General features: G+C 43.9%; 1 protein-coding gene across 1 annotated transcript in view; it reads right to left on the minus strand.

Moving 5' to 3' along the window:
• ADGRD2 (adhesion G protein-coupled receptor D2) overlaps positions 1-19,230 on the minus strand; it is a 248,331-nt gene that overhangs the window by 224,860 nt on the left and 4,241 nt on the right. Inside the window, exons 3-6 of the mRNA XM_066582034.1 lie at positions 17,748-17,945; positions 10,174-10,809; positions 7,727-7,825; positions 6,520-6,608 (exon numbers count right to left, since the gene is read on the minus strand). Coding sequence (XP_066438131.1) covers positions 6,520-6,608; positions 7,727-7,825; positions 10,174-10,809; positions 17,748-17,945 — 1,022 coding nt within the window. The remainder of the gene's footprint in view (positions 1-6,519; positions 6,609-7,726; positions 7,826-10,173; positions 10,810-17,747; positions 17,946-19,230) is intronic.

Genomic DNA, 19,230 nt, shown 5'->3' on the forward strand with positions numbered 1-19,230 from the left:
TGTGTGCTGCGTGCAGAACGTTAAAAAAAATCAGACGCAGCCAGCTACGTTTTACTGCAGGCTTGTGCCAATTTTTTTCCTGCATGGGAAATCCCTGATCTGCTGGAGCCAATAACGTTGCATCACTGCAGTTCTCTGACACATTTGCAGGGCCACAACACAGTTATTAAACTTAGTAGTATTCATTGAATAGACGCAGTGTGGCTTGTCCTTTGAAAAACAAGGGAAAAAATTGTATTTCGCCTGCCTCTGACAGTCCTCAGGGCTCTGGGTACGTGTGTGCTGCGTGCAGAACGTTAAAAAAAATCAGACGCAGCCAGCTACGTTTTACTGCAGGCTTGCGCCAATTTTTTTCCTGCATGGGAAATCCCTGATCTGCTGGAGCCAATAACTTTGCATCACTGCAGTTCTCTGACACATTTGCAGGGCCACAACACAGTTATTAAACTTAGTAGTATTCATTGAATACACGCAGTGTGGCTTGTCCTTTGAAAAACAAGGGAAAAAATTGTATTTCGCCTGCCTCTGACAGTCCTCAGGGCTCTGGGTACGTGTGTGCTGCGTGCAGAGCGTTAAAAAAAAATCAGACGCAGCCAGCTACGTTTTACTGCAGGCTTGCGCCAATTTTTTTCCTGCATGGGAAATCCCTGATCTGCTGGAGCCAATAACTTTGCATCACTGCAGTTCTCTGACACATTTGCAGGGCCACAACACAGTTATTAAACTTAGTAGTATTCATTGAATAGATGCAGTGTGGCTTGTCCTTTGAAAAACAAGGGAAAAAATTGTATTTCGCCTGCCTCTGACAGTCCTCAGGGCTCTGGGTACGTGTGTGCTGCGTGCAGAACGTTAAAAAAAATCAGACGCAGCCAGCTATGTTTTACTGCAGGCTTGCGCCAATTTTTTTCCTGCATGGGAAATCCCTGATCTGCTGGAGCCAATAACTTTGCATCACTGCAGTTCTCTGACACATTTGCAGGGCCACAACACAGTTATTAAACTTAGTAGTATTCATTGAATACACGCAGTGTGGCTTGTCCTTTGAAAAACAAGGGAAAAAATTGTATTTCGCCTGCCTCTGACAGTCCTCAGGGCTCTGGGTACGTGTGTGCTGCGTGCAGAACGTTAAAAAAAAATCAGACGCAGCCAGCTACGTTTTACTGCAGGCTTGCGCCAATTTTTTTCCTGCATGGGAAATCCCTGATCTGCTGGAGCCAATAACTTTGCATCACTGCAGTTCTCTGACACATTTGCAGGGCCACAACACAGTTATTAAACTTAGTAGTATTCATTGAATACACGCAGTGTGGCTTGTCCTTTGAAAAACAAGGGAAAAAATTGTATTTCGCCTGCCTCTGACAGTCCTCAGGGCTCTGGGTACGTGTGTGCTGCGTGCAGAACGTTAAAAAAAATCAGACGCAGCCAGCTACGTTTTACTGCAGGCTTGCGCCAATTTTTTTCCTGCATGGGAAATCCCTGATCTGCTGGAGCCAATAACTTTGCATCACTGCAGTTCTCTGACACATTTGCAGGGCCACAACACAGTTATTAAACTTAGTAGTATTCATTGAATACACGCAGTGTGGCTTGTCCTTTGAAAAACAAGGGAAAAAATTGTATTTTGGCTGCAGGCTTGCGCCACTTTCTTTCCTGCCTGGGAAATCAAATCACTGGTAATACACCATGCTGAGGGGTAGGGGTAGGCCTATAGGACGTGGACGCGGGCGAGGACGCGGAGGCCCATGTCAGGGTGTGGGCACAGGCCGAGCCAGTGTGGTGGCCAGGGGTAGAGGCTGGGCCAGACCGAATAATCCACCAACTGTTTCCCAAAGCGCCCCCTCGCGCCATGCCACCCTGCACAGGTCAAGGTGCTCTACGGTGTGGCAGTTTTTCACAGAGACGCCTGACGACCGACGAACAGTGGTGTGCAACCTTTGTCGCGCCAAGATCAGCTGGGGAGGCACCACCAACAGCATGCGCAGGCATATGATGGCCAAGCACCCCACAAGGTGGGACGATGCCCGTTCACCGCCTCTGGTTTGCACCACTGCCTCTCCCCCTGTGCCCCAACCTGCCACTGAGATCCAACCCCCCTCTGAGGACACAGGCACTACCGTCTCCTGGCCTGCACCCACACCCTCACCTCCGCTGTCCTCGGCCCCATCCAGCAATGTCTCTCAGCGTAGCGTCCAGACGTCGCTAGCGCCACAGTTTGAGCGCAAGCGCAAGTACGACGCCACGCACCCGCACGCTCAAGCGTTAAACGTGCACATTGCAAAATTGATCAGCCTAGAGATGCTGCCGTATAGGCTTGTGGAAACGGAGGCTTTCAAAAGCATGATGGCGGCGGCGGCCCCTCGCTACTCAGTTCCCAGTCGCCACTACTTTTCCCGATGTGCCGTCCCAGGCCTGCACGACCACGTCTCCCGCAACATTGTACGCGCCCTCACCAACGCGGTTACTGCCAAGGTCCACTTAACAACAGACACGTGGACAAGCACAGGCGGGTAGGGCCACTATATCTCCCTGACGGCACATTGGGTGAATTTAGTGGAGGCTGGGACAGAGTCAGAGCCTGGGACCGCTCACGTCCTACCCACCCCCAGAATTGCGGGCCACAGCTCGGTGGTGGTATCTGCGGCGGTGTATGCTTCCTCCACTAAAGCACCTTCCTCCTCCTCCTCCTCCAACGCAATCTCTGTCTCGCAATCAAGATGTGTCAGCAGCACGTCGCCAGCAGTCGGTGTAACGCGGCGTGGCAGCACAGCGGTGGGCAAGCGTCAGCAGGCCGTGCTGAAACTACTCAGCTTAGGAGAGAAGAGGCACACGGCCCACGAACTGCTGCAGGGTCTGACAGAGCAGACCGACCGCTGGCTTGCGCCGCTGAGCCTCCAACCGGGCATGGTCGTATGTGACAACGGCCGTAAGCTGGTGGCGGCTCTGCAGCTCGGCAGCCTCACGCACGTGCCATGCCTGGCCCATGTGTTTAATTTGGTGGTTCAGCGCTTTCTGAAAAGCTACCCCCACTTGTCATACCTGATCGGAAAGGTGCGCCAGCTCTGCGCACATTTCCGCAAATCCCACACGCACGCTGCCACCCTGCGGACACTGCAATATCGGTTTAATCTGCCAGTGCACCGACTGCTGTGCGACGTGCCCACACAGTGGAACTCTACGCTCCACATGTTGGCCAGACTCTATGAGCAGCGTAGAGCTATAGTGGAATACCAACTCCAACTTGCGCGGCGCAGTGTGAGTCAGCCTCCTCAATTATTTACAGAAGAGTGGCCCTGGTTGGCAGCCATCTGCCAGGTCCTTGGAAAATTTGAGGAGTCTACCCAGGTGGTGAGCGGCGATGCTGCAATCATTAGCGTCACCATTCCTCTGCTATGCATCTTGAGAAGTTCCCTGCAAAGCATAAAGGCAGACGCTTTGCGCTCGAAAACAGAGCCAGGGGAAGACAGTATGTCGCTGGATAGTGAGAGCACCCTCCTGTCTATATCTCAGCGCGTTCAGGAGGAGGAGGAGGAGGAGCATGAGGAGGATGAGGAGGAGGGGGAAGAGACAGCTTGGCCCACTGCTGACGGTACCCATGCTGCTTGCCTGTCATCCTTTCAGCGTGTATGGGCTGAGGAGGAGGAAGAGGAGGAGGAGGATCCTGAAAGTGATCTTCCTAGTGAAGACAGCCATGTGTTGCGTACAGGTACCCTGGCACACATGGCTGACTTCATGTTAGGATGCCTTTCTCGTGACCCTCGCGTTACACGCATTCTGGCCACTACGGATTACTGGGTGTACACACTGCTCGACCCACGGTATAAGGAGAGCCTTTGCACTCTCATTCCCGAAGAGGAAAGGGGTTCGAGAATGATGCAATACCACAGGGCGCTGGTGGACAAACTGATGGTAAACTTCCCATCCGACAGCGCTAGTGGCAGAAGGCGCAGTTCCGAGGGACAGGTAGCAGGGGAGGCACAGAGATCATGCAGCATGTACAGCACAGGCAGGGGAACATTCTCCAAGGCCTTTGCCAGCTTTATGGCTCCCCAGCAAGACTGTGTCACCGCTCCCCAGTCACGGCTGAGTCGGCGGGAGCACTGTAAAAGGATGGTGAGGGAGTACGTAGCCGATCGCACGACCGTCCTCCGTGACGCCTCTGCCCCCTACTGGGTGTCGAAGCTGGACACGTGGCCTGAACTCGCGCTGTATGCCCTGGAGGTGCTTGCTTGTCCTGCGGCTAGCGTCTTGTCAGAGAGTGTGTTTAGTGTGGCTGGGGGAATCATCACGGATAAGCGTACCCACCTGTCAACCGACAGTGCCGACAGGCTTACACTCATCAAGATGAACAAAGCCTGGATTTCCCCAGACTTCTCTTCTGCACCAGCGGACAGCAGCGATACGTAAGCAATACGTATTATGCACCCGCGGATGGAAGCATCGTTCTTTCTCACCATCCAAAACGGGGACATTTCTGCTTCATCAATCTGTGTATAATATTCCTCCTCCTCCTCCTGCTCCTCCTCCTGAAACCTCACGTAATCACGCCGAACGGGCAATTTTTCTTAGGGCCACAAGGCTCACTCATATAATTTTTCTAAACAATTTTTATACGTTTCAATGCTCTTAAAAGCGTTGAAACTTTAACTTGAACCAATTTTTCGTTAAACTGGGCTGCCTCCAGGCCTAGTTACCACTTAAGCCACATTAACCAAAGCGATTAATAGGTTTCACCTGCCCTCTTGGTTGGGCATGGGCAATTTTTCTGAGGTACATTAGTACTGTTGGTACACCAATTTTTGTGGGCCCTCGCCTACAGTGTAATCCAATTAATTTTTTGCCCACCTGCATTACAGCTGACGTTACATCAGCTGTGTTGGGCACTGCAATGGGATATATTTATGTACCGCCGGTGGGTTCCAGGGAGCCACCCATGCACTGGGTCCACACGGAGTTGTAACTACATGTGTCCACTTCTAAAGAGCCCCAGTCTGACAGGGGCATGCAGTGTGGGCCGAAGCCCACCTGCATTAAGCACGACATTACTACCTCAGCTGTGATGGGCAATGCAATGGGATATATTTATGTACCGCCGGTGGCTTCCTGGCACCCACCCATGCCGTGGGTCCACAGGGAGTTGTAACTGCATGTGTCCACTTGTAAAGAACCCCAGTCTGACTGGGGCATGCAGTGTGGGCCGAAGCCCACCTGCATTAAGCACGACATTACTACCTCAGCTGTGTTGGGCAATGCAATGGGATATTTCTATGTACCGCCGGTGGCTTCCTGGCACCCACCCATGCTGTGGGTCCACAGGGAATTATAAATGCATCTGTTTCCACTTCTAAAGAGCCCCAGTCTGACTGGGGCATGCAGTGTGGGCCGAAGCCCACCTGCATTAAGCACGACATTACTACCTCAGCTGTGTTGGGCAATGCAATGGGATATTTTTGTGTATCGCCGGTGGGTTCCAGGGAGCCACCCATGCTGTCGGTCGACAGGGACTTCACAATAGGGAGTTGTACCTGCCTGTGTCTATGAATTAAAAAGCCCAGTCTGACTGGGGCATGCAGACACCTTGACAGAATGAATAGTGTGTGGCACATAGGTTCCCCATTGCTATGCCCACGTGTGCAGCTCCTGATGGTCTCTTTTAAAACTGTGAAACAATAAAATATGCTCCTTTAATCAAGAAGCCTTTTTTTTGCATCATTATATGCTGCCACAGCTTTGCTATAGTATTGGGCCTGATGGCGGTGGCACAGGATTCTATTTCTCATTGCTTCTGTACAGCATTGTGGGCTATCGCCCCGCCCCTTTTAAAGAGGGTCGCTGCCTAGCCGTGCCAACCTCTGCAGTGTGTGCCTGCGGTTCCTCCTCATGGCAGACGCACTTCTAAATAGACATGAGGGTGGTGTGGCATGAGGGCAGCTGAAGGCTGCGCAGGGACACTTTGGTGTGCGCTGTGGGGGGGAGGGGGGCGGTTGGGCAGCATGTAACCCAGGAGAAGTGGCAGTGGAGTGTCATGCAGGCAGTGATTGTGCTTTGTTGGAGGTAGTGTGGTGCTTAGCAAAGGTATGCCATGCTAATGAGGGCTTTTCAGAAGTAAAAGTTGTTGGGAGGGGGGGGGGCCACTCTTGCCGCTATTGTGGCTTAATAGTGGGACCTGTGAACTTGAGATGCAGCCCAACATGTAGCCCCTCGCCTGCCCTATCCGTTGCTGTGTCGTTCCCATCACTTTCTTGAATTGCCCAGATTTTCACACAAGGAAACCTTAGCGAGCATCGGCGAAATACAAAAATGCTCGGGTCGCCCATTGACTTCAATGGGGTTAGTTACTCGAAACGAACCCTCGAGCATCGCGAAAAGTTCGTCCCGAGTAACGAGCACCCGAGCATTTTGGTGCTCGCTCATCTCTACTAAGCAACTTTTAGAAATTGTAAATGGAAAACTGAAGCGTCACTGAACTCTATGTACTGGGTAACAATGGGACGGTAACTACGGGCTTAAACCTCAACTTACCACACTGCGGTTTGCAATCCTATTCACCCTGTTAGCAAAGTTTTGTTCACGAGCAACTTCTTTGGTATTTTGAAATCGATTATAGATCTCTGGGAGGAAAGGGAAAAAAATTAAGGTAAGTGACTGCCTTGTGTAGTCTTAGCAGATCCATCGCTGTATGTTATTATGCATTACCCTAAACTTGTTAAATATAATAATCCGAATTCACATGCAATGCAAACAATACAGAACATATTTTTTAGAATGGCAAAAATAGCAGATCTATGATCTTCTTCAGTTTAGGTTGGAATGCGGTTCGGCAACATTTCTATAACATAAAAATTGGGGAAGCAATGCAGTATAAATTTAAAGTCCGAAATGCAAAACCCTAAAAACTGCGAAATAGCTGGGCGTTTAACCCCTTAGTGACCAGTCATATGGGCTTTTACAGCAATCACTAAGGCGCCTTAGGCTAGGCCATTGCATTCATACGGTGGTGTAATCTAAGGCCAGAACGGGAATCCTGTGCTTGGAAGTAGTGAGTCCCAGCTGTCAGATGACAACCGGGATTCTGCAGAAATGACCGGGAGCGAAATAACCTCCATTTCCAACCGTTTAACCACTTACATGTCGTGATCAATGGTGGTCACAGCATGTCAGTGGATGACTGCGGGAGGTAGCTCCTCCTATCATCCATCGGCACTCTGTAATGCTGATGGGTTCACTAAGAAGCTGGAAGCCTGATTAAGGCCAATAGATGTCCAAGATAGGCCAGCCTATCAGATCCTGCCTTGGCAGGGTCTAATTGCTGATCGGTCAAAACTAGACTATACTGCACTACATGAGTAGTGCAGTGTAGTCTACCAGCGAGCAGACAATCGTATCGAATAAAAGTTAAATAAAGTTTATTATAAAAGAAAACAAAAACACTTTTGTTCTACAAACCAAATACAAAGGTTAAACAATACATTAAATGCAACCCAAAGTGCTACCATTAGAAGATACAACTTGGTTTGTAAAAAGAAAAAGCCTAATATGGCTAGAACGGCGAAGAAATAAAAATGCTATAGCTCTTGGAACATAATGATGTAAAAACAAAAACATCTGCCTGGTCATTAAGGTGCAAAATAGGCCAGTCACCAAAAGGCTGAACTACCTACTACTATTATTATTAATAGGTGAGCCTGGCCACCATACACAATGAGATTTACAAAATCTGTAATTTTACCCTTTTCGTGGTGGCAAACAAATGGTAATTCAGCCCAACATGTTGTATAGTTGGTTTCACCATCACGGTTTTGCAGAAGTCGACATTTTGCAGAATCTCCTACAGTGTTTGGAGTAGAATAAAATATCATTAAAAGTCTTGAGAGTCATAGGAGGTTTAAAGGGCCATTTTGGGGGAACGTTTTATTGTTTCCTTGTATTGCAATTAGCATTGGGGCAGATAATATACTTAGTGATCCTTTCACTGACGAGAGAGCTGCTCCCATCTGGTCCTCCAACATCCCAAGTGATTTGCACTGTGACTAGCCGGATACTCTAACACAGGGGTCCCCAACTCCAGTCCTCAGGGACCACCAACAGGTCATGTTTTCAGGATTTCCTATGGTAAGAACACCTGTGGCAATGTCTGAGGCACCGACAATAATTACATCACCTGTGCAACACTGAGGAAATCCTGAAAACATGACCTGTTGGCGGTCCCTGAGGACTGGAGTTGGGGTACCCTGCTCTAACAGACCGGAAGTCACAAGCTCTATTCATTGCTATGAGGTTGACTTTGCAGCTCTCATTGGAATAAATATGGAAAATCACTTCCGGTGCACAGTAGCCGCAAGAGGATTGAACTAGTCACGATGGAGGCCACGTGTCACGGGAGGGGCTCTCTTGCCAATTAAGAGATCAGTAAGTATATTATCTGCCCCAATATGCCCTGGATGCCAAGTGTACCCAAGGGAAACAATCAAAAGTTTCCCCAGAGTAACAAAGAAAAATAAAATCATTGACTGCATTCATTCTTTGAGCTACAATTTACGGCTCCTCTCCCAAAACGGCACATTGTGAACCGTATGACAAACCCTTCACAGTTGCAAATCACTATGACACAGTAAATAGATATCAAGGCAATGTCATTTACACATCAGTCTCAAGCATATGAGTATAAACGTACTTCTGCATCATTAGGACCCACAGCGTATGCTCACACAGTGATATTAGTGCCATATCCTTGTCACAGTCACACTGCATGGAGTGGTAGCAAGCATGCTCAACTGCTGCGCCATTCATTCAAGGTGATACAGGCCTCACATTTCTTGTGATCGGTGGGGGTCCAATAGCTTCTAATGCCACCAATCATACATTTATCCCCTTTCTTGTGGGATAACACCATAAGGCCTCATTTACACCAGCGTATGCGATTTCATGCTGGCCGCATGCTGCCTAAAATCGCAATAATGAAGAATAGCCTCAATCTAATTCTGAATGTAATTAGTGTTTTCTCATCCATTCACACGAGCGTATGGTGTGAAAGAAACGCTGCAGCGCGGACATAAGAATGGCTTCTATTAGCTAAAATAGAGCCAACTGTTTGCTTTTCCTGGCATCGGACGCAGGTAAACTCCCACCCCCCTCCAATTTTTTTCAGCTCTCACTGGAATCTATGGGAGCCTCCAGCCGTTCTCGTCAAAAGATATGTCATTACCTATCTTTTGGCGCTGCGAGAAAAATCGGTGACCAAAAACGGTCGACGATTTGACAATTTTATGACGTGATTTTTACACGCACCTGGAAAAGTCTCCCATGTGAATGAATGCACTGCAATCCAATGCTTCAAATGGTAGCGATTTTCGTCCAACGTTTTACCGTGGCGAAATAGCTGCGATAAAACGCTCATGTGAATGAGGCCTTCAGGACATATTGTTAGGAATTAAAAAATGTAATTCTGCTAGAAATTTATTTTCAGCTCAGGTTTATTCTATGAAGATTGTGGCCTTCCTAATTAGCAAAAAAACGGCACATTAGTAATTAGAATAATTGTAAAAAGTTAAGTCAGCTCACCTGCAAAACAGGTTGTCGGGATCATCTGTCATTTGAAATATTAACCCCTTTAAAATGGAACCTTTAACCAGGTACATGCTATTCAAAGCTTCGACAACGAGAACCTGGGACAGATCTGCCCAATACCCCTGTGGCATTTCAGAATAAACATACTTTGAAGTTTGCCTTTTCGACTAGGGAAGGGAGCTCTTGAGTCAAAGAGGTGGGCCGCGCCAAGCTCACCCAGTCTACAGCATGAAGACTGTCTGCTCTCTCCCTGCTTGTGAATAGTGAAACAGCTGTGGCATTTCGGAATAACACTTACATTGGGGAACTGTGCAGAACCCGGTGACAGGTTCCTTTTGGGGCTTTCAAAGCTCTGTCTTGCAATGATCCATGCAACTCTGTTAGTTGGACATGACCAGGACAGGATTTTAGCATTTGGGTATAAAAAGAATGTTCCTATTCAAGAACAGTATCATGAAATAGAATTCAACAAAGTACGTTAAAACTAACAGAACAAAAATGATTTAGCTTTAGTTGCAAAAACAAAATGCAAGAAAACTCCTCTTAGCTGCATAAAAGTCACTTCTAGAAACCATAATATATCCCACCATAGATGAGTTTCCTTCATACCTGAGCAGATAGAGTTAACCTCCATTGTCTTCAATGTAGGCTCAATATCCAGTTTGTGGGTACTCCATTCAAATACAATGTTCTGTTCCAGCTTACTACATAGTGACAGCTTTTGTATCTCATCTTGACGGAGAACTTTTGCCCAAACGTTAAGACCAGTGATATTACCACTAAATGATTCCTTTTCTTTGAATGTCCCACCATAAGAATCTTGATCTTGGCCAATAATAAAGATTCCCCCCATGATGATATCCTCTACTGCCTGAATCCTGGTAGAGGTCTTCCAATCACCATCAGCATATAGAGTCATGGTTTCATTCTGTCTTTGCCAAGTTATGCAGATGTGATGCCACTTTCCATCATTGGAGAACACAGAAGAATATCGGGAATGATGGCCATGTATTATGACGGCAAACCGGACTAACCCATCTTCATCGCTCATTCCACGCAGCTGAAACTCATTAGAGAAGTTTTTCACTGCATATGAAAATACAGTTTCACAGTCCTTACTTGTGTTGTCCCACTGAATATGGGCACAAACTGTAATTTCATGAAAGGAAGGGAACGTTGTCATTAACTTGGCATATTTAGTGTCTGTTCTGTGCTCGAAAACCAAAGCAGTAAGTGACTGTGGTTCTGAAAGAAGATCAAAAGTAACCATGAGGAAAAAATGAAAGTGCTATAATGAGAGAAGACAGGAGCATATATAGACTGATACAGGATAAAAAAGACCCTTTTTGCCGCTGTTTAACCCACCATACTCCTAACCAACTAGGACAAGATGACTGTGCTCATTTGCGCCATGGTCCTTTGGTTAGTCCCTACAAAGGTTCTCCCAATGCATTAAAAAATAGATATAGCCTATCTGGTCTGAGCCACCTCTCTATAGCAGCTGCTTGGTTTACCTCTATTGTATGTATGCCCTTAAATTAATTTTCCAAGATTTTTTGCAAAAATGGCCTAGAACAGGAAATGTAAAAGAATAATAAACTATGCACTACTCACCTGTAGTGTACAGAAGTTGTACACTCCATAATTTAACTGTGGACTCTGAGATGAAGTAATAATGTGTATCTGTACCTTTAATGTACTGTTGGTAAACCACACTTCATCTAGAAGAGCTTAGCCTACTGTAATTTATAGGCACTAGTCAGCTAGCCAGAATATAGGCAGTCTGTGGTAGGTAGAAAAGTCCTTCACCAAGGTTGGTTGTTGGTAGGAAAGAGGAGAAGTTAGTCTAGTTCAAGAGCGATTGATCTTGGGGGACTATGTGGAAGTGCACTCTGCAGAGAAGACCAGATGAGGTTGCTAGACAGAGAGTTTTAGAGAAAGAGGAAAGCTACTAACCAGTGCAGTGGGAAGGAGGACAGCAAGTGTGAGTACCCAAAGTTGTGTAACATCTACCGAGAAGAAAAAAGGAGAGGAAAGTAAATGATAAACTTCAGCAAGGATCTAAAGTAACTGTAATTTACTAGAAGAGAGAGTCTTGATACTTGAAAGAATAGAAGATACTCAGCAAAAGGCCTAAATTAACTGATTACAGCACATCAAAGGGATCTCACTGTTAAAAGGCATCAGTCAGAAAAAGAAGACTAAAACGTTTCCAAGCCAGTACATATACTTTCAACAAGAAGTGAGTTAATTGTGACACAACAGTGACATTACCAAAAACTGTCCGTCCCTCAAAAATTGATGAAAAGACCAGAAGAATATTGGACTGGGAGGCTGCCAAGTGGCCTACAGCAACATTAAAGGAGCTGAAGGGATTTCTGACAAGTACTGGTTGTGTAGTGCATTTGACAACCATCTCCCATATTCTTCATGTGTCTGGGCTGTGGGGGAGGGGGCAAGATGGAAGCCTTTTCTAACAAAGAAAATCACTCAAATCTAGCTATGGTTTGCCAAAACCTACATCAAGTCTGCCAAAAATATGTAGAAGAATGTGTTATGGTCTGATGAGACCAAGGTTGAACTTTTTGGCATTAATTTCAAAAGGTATTTTTGGCGCAAAGCCAACACTGTACACCACCAAAAGAACACCAGACCCGCAGTGAAGATGGTGGGGGCAGTACTGGGCTTCGTGGCTGTTTTTTTGCTGCTGCAACTGGGGTTTTAATCAGGGGGGAGGGAATGCTGATAGATACCTACCCAGAAAGACTGAAGTCTGTCATAAAATTAAAGAAAAGAGAAGGAGGAGTGACTCCTATTAAGGATGTGTTTCAGGTAGTAATAGCGTTTTTTTCAAAAATAATTATTATGGTGCTGCCGGTGCAAATACTGTAACCATGGGTAATGGGGCATAGAAATGCTTGAGCATGAAAAGGAGAGATATAAAGGACTGTAGGCACTACCCTCGTGATGTAAGCAATATTTGTTGCAGCAAGTTTTGGATTTCATTCATGGAGCTCTGGATTCATGCTACTGCTGTTTTGGATTTTCCTCTCAGCTTTCTCTAACACTGGTGGGAGTGTTCTTCAACCTGTTGCACCTGTCTAGCAATTAGGGAAGGCTTTTATTCCTGTCTTGGCTGTGGACCTGTGCAGATTATTCTCAGTTTTCATCTGATGGCTATCGGAATTAGAGCTGGATCTTGGTCTCCTGCTTTCTCCTGCTCATCTCAAGCTAAAAACTGTGGTGGTAGTTATATTCTTACTTAGTTGTTTATTTCTGTCCCAGATAGGGGGAAGTGAATAGCCGAGGATCGTGGGTCAGGTGCCTTCTTATCAGGATGGGTCATGCGCTATAAGAAGGTATGGTCTCTTATTCTGAGTCATATAGGGAAAGTTCCCCTCTCCATCAATCTGTTATTCCACACGTCACCTTTGGTGGTTTATGTTCTTTGTTCCACTGTGTAAACATAGCCCAGGAACTATTCGGTACATCCTGGTCAGATGTAATATAATAATCAGCCAATATTTTTTCTCTGTAGGATGTCATTTTGTTTTTTGTATGGATCCCATAGAGACATTATCTAACCAGCTTAAAGCACTGGCTATTGAGGTCTCTGAGGTCAAACAGCAGCATCTGGTCTAAACGGAATCAGTTAAAAAACCTAAACTCGTTATGGGATCATTTTTCTAGAAGCAGGCTTGAGTTTGTGTCATTTGGAGAGTACTGTATATTATATTTTAAATTGCACCTCATATGTTTGATAAAGGAGTCTAAGAAGTTAAGGAATGTTATTTCTAGATTGCAGGGAAACCCTCAGACCTGGGCCTTTTCACTATCAACCATTTCTGAGACTTTATCTTCTGTGGATAATTTTTTTCTAGCTTTGGTTTGATCTATGACGATCCTGATAGAGTGTCTCTGGCTGAAGGTAAACTCTGGTCTGGTAAAGGTCTGTGTCAAGGGAGGTCTTCCATTGAGGAGTTTTGTGCAGAGTTTCGTCGCTGAAACTAATCCTGCACTACAAAGTCTCTTTTGTGTCGGATTAAATGACAAAATTAAAGATCTACTGGTTCCGTATCTTATTCCTCGCAGTTTAGACAACGTCATGTCTTTGGCCATCCAAATTGAACAGTGAGTATGGGGACGGCATGGCGAGCTTTCCTCAAACTCATCTATGGAATTTACGGATGTGAAAGAACCCATACAATTGAGTTCTGTTTCCGATAGTAGCAGAAAAGGGGACAGAATTCGGTTTAGGGGTCGATGTTTCTTTTGCCACTGAACTGGGAATTTCATTCAGGTTTGTCCTCGCAATGGATCTCAGTCGGAAAACTAGGTGGCCTGGAGGTTACAGGGAAGTTTTTTCTAGGTCCACAGATTGCTTGGATGTCCTCCTCCAGGATGCTCCTTTTCCACTGAGGTCCTTTGTGCTGGTGATAATTTTCCAATTTCAGTAATTCTGGATTGTGGAGCTAGAGTTTATTTAATTCACATCAAGTTGGTTAATCGCATGAGTTTAGAGGTGAGGTCTTTGGACATATAAAAGACATATACGTCCATCTAACTCTCCGCTAACTGCCTTTTAAATTTTTTTTTCTAAAAAGAATGGGGTTTGCGGCTTTGTCTGGATTTCAGAGAGTCCAATAAAATCATTAGGCGAAACCCATACCCGTTGCCACTCATCCCTGACCTGTTTAGTCAATTAAATAGTGCCAACTGGTTATGATTTAATATGGGTCGTCAAAAAGGGTGATGAGTGGAAAACAGCCTTTAACACTCCTGAGGGACATTTTGAGAACCTGGTGATGCCCTTTGGTCTGACAAATGTTCCTGCTGCTTTTCAGACTCTTACCAATGAAGTACTTCACAAGATTATTGGACGTTTCGTACTAGTTTATCTGGACGATATTCTTATTCTTCCGCCTGAATATGACTCTCATGTTTTGCATGTTTGTCAGGTACTACAGGAACTGCGGGAGAATGTGTCTTTGCCATTCAAGAGATTACATTTTTGGGTCATATTGTTACCCCAAAAGGTTTCAAGATATATCCAGTAAAGGTCCGTGCTATGTGGGTCTGGGTATGGTCAGAAAATGTGAAAACCCTCCAGAGGTTTCTGGGGTTCGCTAATTACTACCGAAAATTTATTTGGGGATTTTCAGGGGTGGTTAAACCTTGTACGGACATGACCAAGAACGGTTGTTTTCCTTCTTAATGGCCTTCAAAAGTACTGCATTCTTTTCAGACTTCTGATGCAGCTGGATTCATCCAGGCCTTTTGTGGTCGAGGTGGATGCCTCTGAGGTTGTGTTGGTGCAGTACTTTTTCCGGGATCTGGCACACTGCAGAGTTTTCATCCTTGTGATTTTTTATTACCTTTTTTTTTACATCTAGGTATACGTGTGTATAGCCAACTTTTTATATATAACATCCCTAAGTATTACAACAGTCTACTCAATTGTCCTCTAGAATTATTAAACTTTTTATTATGCTTTTTATGCCATTCTTTTAAGTTAGGCATTATGTTATTATCACATTATTTTACTACAATTCCAGACTATACTATATTCCTGATTCTTTTATTCCCTAGTAGAAAAGTATATGCATTTATTTTACTACACATTGATTTCTCTTATACTTCAGATTGCATACTGATATAGCCTCATTATTGTTTAAGTCTTTTGTTTTATTTCACAGAGATTAATTGTTCTATTATCAGTTTACAAACTTGCTGTTGCGGCCGTTCTGGGATTGCCGCCTTGCTGATAGTCCAGTGTTGGTTTTGGAGATGTTTCTACATCTTCTGGCTCATTGCCCTGTGTGATGTGCTTGGTCGCACCTGGGGATGATTACTTGGGCTATTTAACCTGCCTGGAGACTGAGCTGAACTGCGGTTGATTGTCAGTCTCTCCCTGACTGGGCTAACAGTCAGAAGGTTCCTGTAGAATCATTCAGTTACTTGCTGCAGCTTAAAGCTAAGTACTGCATTTGTTTTGCATTGTTACTTTGGTTTTCTGGTTTTGTTTCTTTTCCCCACGTAGGGTCAACTAGAGGCCAAGGTATGCGGTCCGGGCCATCCTTATCGGGGCGATCACCCAGCTTTTAGGCAGGGCCTTCCCAGTGTTTGTTTGCATAGGGACAGTGTTTCCTGTATTTTTGTTCGATTTTGTTGTTTATTTGCATTTCTGGTAGATCTGTGAGTGACAGATCCAGCGCGTCCAGGTTAGACGTAACACCTGCTTTTTTATTATAATTACTCCATTTATTTAATCTTTATATTAAAAAACATTTTTGTGTATTCTTTTTAATAAGTTTTATAATTAACTGCTGATATTCGATGAATTTATTGTATATGTTTGCCCCACAGTTATTGAATTTGCTCCTAGTTTTTACCATTTATTAATTAAACTGATAGTTGTTGGAAGGGAAAGGCTGGGGTTTGACAAAGCTAAGATAACGTCGTCAGCAAATAGACCTATCTTGTGTTCTACATTTCCTACTTGAATCACTGAGATATCCTGCGAGGATCTTATATATTCTGCCAAAGGCTCAATGATTAAGACAAAAATTAGGGGTGACATAGGGCAACCTTGTCTGGTGCCGTTACTTATTGTAAAGGAATTAGACATAAACCATGCTGAGTAGACGTTGGCATTAGGGGTAGGGTATAAGGACATAGTGGCTGATAGAAAATTTCCCTGAAAGCCAAATTTTTTGAGGACAGCATAAAGGTATCCCCAGTGAACTCTGTAAAATGCCTTCTCCACATCAAGAGATAGAAGCAGAGAAGGCACCCGACCAGACTCTGCTATCTCCATTAAGTTAATAAAGCATCTAGTTGCATCCGAGGAACGCCGGTTCTTAATGAAACCTACTTGGTTGTTATGGATTAAGTTGGGTAAAATGTTTGAGAGCCTTGAAGCTAAAAGTTTTGCGTATATCTTTATATCTGTATTCAGTAGTGATATGGGTCTGAAACCCACAGGGGAGGTATTAGATTTACCTGTTTTGGGAAGTGTGATAATTAGGGCATTTAACATCTCTTGTGGAAAGGAGCCATCTTGAGTAGTTTGGTTGAATGTTCTTATAAGGTATGGGGCAAGAACTTTGGCAAATTGTTTATAATATTCATTCGTAAGGCCAACAGGCCCCTGAGATTTGTTAATTTTTAGGGAAGCAATGGTATTTAGAATTTCCGAGACAGAAAAGTCCTCATCAAGGACATCACATTGAGATTTTGAAGGAGCTGGAAGGGAAATATCCTTTAAAAATGAATCTATGAGTTGTAGGTTAGGGTATATAATATTCACGTTATCCTTTAAATTGTACAATGACTTATAGTATTTATCAAACTCTTCTGCAATTTCACGGGGATTCATAATCTTGTTATTATGTGCATGAAGTAGGTATGGGAGTCTGCTTTTAGTTTCTTTGTTTTTAATTTTGTTTGCCCGAAATTTAGAGGCTTTTTTTCCCCTGAGAGTAGTTTATAAATTTAGCTTTACATAGGTGAAGTTCATATTTATTTTGTGTGTGGTTATATAGATGGAAAAGCACTTTTTTTTAGATCTAATACTGTTTTGTCAGAAAATTGAACTTTATTTTGATCCTCTAAATTTTCAATTTTTTTTAGAAGGTCATCTATTTCTTGAAGCCTTTGTTTTTTCTCAAATGCAGCCTTTTTTAGAAAATGTCCTCTCAAGACCGCCTTATGTGCACACCAAATAGAGGTAATCTTACTGTTTTCAGTATCATTAAAATGAAAGTACTCTTCTAGTGTGTTTTCAGTTTCTTTAGAAAATTTGACATAATTAATGAGAAAATTAAGATGCCAGGGGGCTGAGGGGGGCAGATTGAACTACTCTTTGATAGATATAGCAACAGGAGCATGATCTGACCAAGTTATAAGACCCACGCTAGAGGAAATTACCTTTTGCAGTAACCATCTGTCAACCAAGAAGAAATCAATCCGGGAATACATTTTGTGGGGATGGGAGAAGAAAGAGTAATCTCATTCGTTTGCATGCTGTATCCTCCAAACGTCATATAATGCCTCTCTAAACAAGTCATGTGTGCAGACTTTTAATATCCACTGTACATGTTATGCAAAGCTTTTCTGCAATTATGCATATTAACAAGATTTTTTTGTGACACATGCAAAGTTTTCTGCCAATAAGATCTTACCTTGCCTTTTCTCTTTCTTCAGCCAAATGGGGAACTCAAAAAAAAGTCCAGTTAGGTCCTGGACCTCTTTTGTTTCGGAAAGCAGAGATGCAAATTTGTGTTCGCAGTATTTTTCAGCTTGTCTGTAAACAGATGGTTTCCTGACGTACTCGTATACCGCATAAGGCGTTTCAAAGAAATAATTGGGGGTATTAGAACCTAGAAATCAAAGCATTGAAAAAGTTTGCAATTATACTTTAGGAGAAAGTTATACAAGGTTCTCACAGCCTAGTATAGAGACACACAGTATTCTGTTTCATGTTGTAGCACAGTAAGGTAGATCAGTCATCATAGGTCAAAATATGCAATATTAAAACTGAATATAGCAAATACCTATAACTTACTCTATGCTACAGATGTAGCAAAGCTTAACTTGACTTTTTTAATGCATTACAATAACTTTATCACAGTTGGTTTACTATTTAATAGTTTTATAATGTGTTTTGTTGTATCAAGATAACAATAGCTTAAATAGGTTTTCCAGGGTAATGCTATTGATACTGCACTTGCATTGCATTAAAAATTCGCTGGTTTGCATTTTGTAAGAAAATTGCATCACACTTTGAGTGCTGTACTTGAAAAACACACATTATTTCCTATGGGAGCAAAAATGCATTGCATCACACTGAACATGGGAGCGTGATGCGATTTTTATTTATTTATTTATTTTTGCTCCCGTAGGGAAGAATGGGTGATTTTTCAACAGAATCGCCCAAAAATTGGACATGCTGCAATTTTTATCTCAGAGCTGCAAAAGAAAAATTCCATATGTAAATTGACCCAATAAAAACAACAAGTTCTTTACATGTGCAATTTCAGTGTATCTCAAGACACAGAAATCATGCGGGAAAATGCCTGTGTAAATGCACTCTTAGGGTGACTACCCACTACAGTTTTTTTCACAGCGAAATTCGCAGCATTTTTTTCTCTGCAGGGCTCTATGGGACTTGTAATGTTAAAATCGGGATCGCGCAAAATCACGATTTCGCAGTAAAGTGCGATTTTTCGAGATCACGATTTTAACATTACAAGTCCCATAGACCCCTGCAGAAAAAAAAACACTGCGAATTTCGCAGTAAAAAAAACTGTAGTGGGTAGTCACCCTTATAGGCTACACAGATTTTTCCTTACTGATTTCTCCAATACATATTATGGAAGCACTTTCTCCTAAAAACATTGCTTCTAGGAGAGAATAGGGTAGTGCACATATAGTGGCGCAAATAGACCCATATATATGAAGTAGTTCTCGTCAGTCTTTAATGTAAACTGCAACACGAATTGTCACATATCATGACAACAAAATTGTGCATAAATTTCAGTTTGTATCAATCGCCCAAATTAGAAAGGGATATGAAGCATGGGTGTGGTTTACTGGGTGTGGGCATGGTCAACATGCTGTGATAAACACCCTCCCCTTCCCTCCCCCTCTCCACCCCTTGCTGGC

Source organism: Eleutherodactylus coqui, chromosome 10, assembly GCF_035609145.1.
Source record: "Eleutherodactylus coqui strain aEleCoq1 chromosome 10, aEleCoq1.hap1, whole genome shotgun sequence".
Lineage (NCBI taxonomy): Eukaryota > Metazoa > Chordata > Amphibia > Anura > Eleutherodactylidae > Eleutherodactylus > Eleutherodactylus coqui.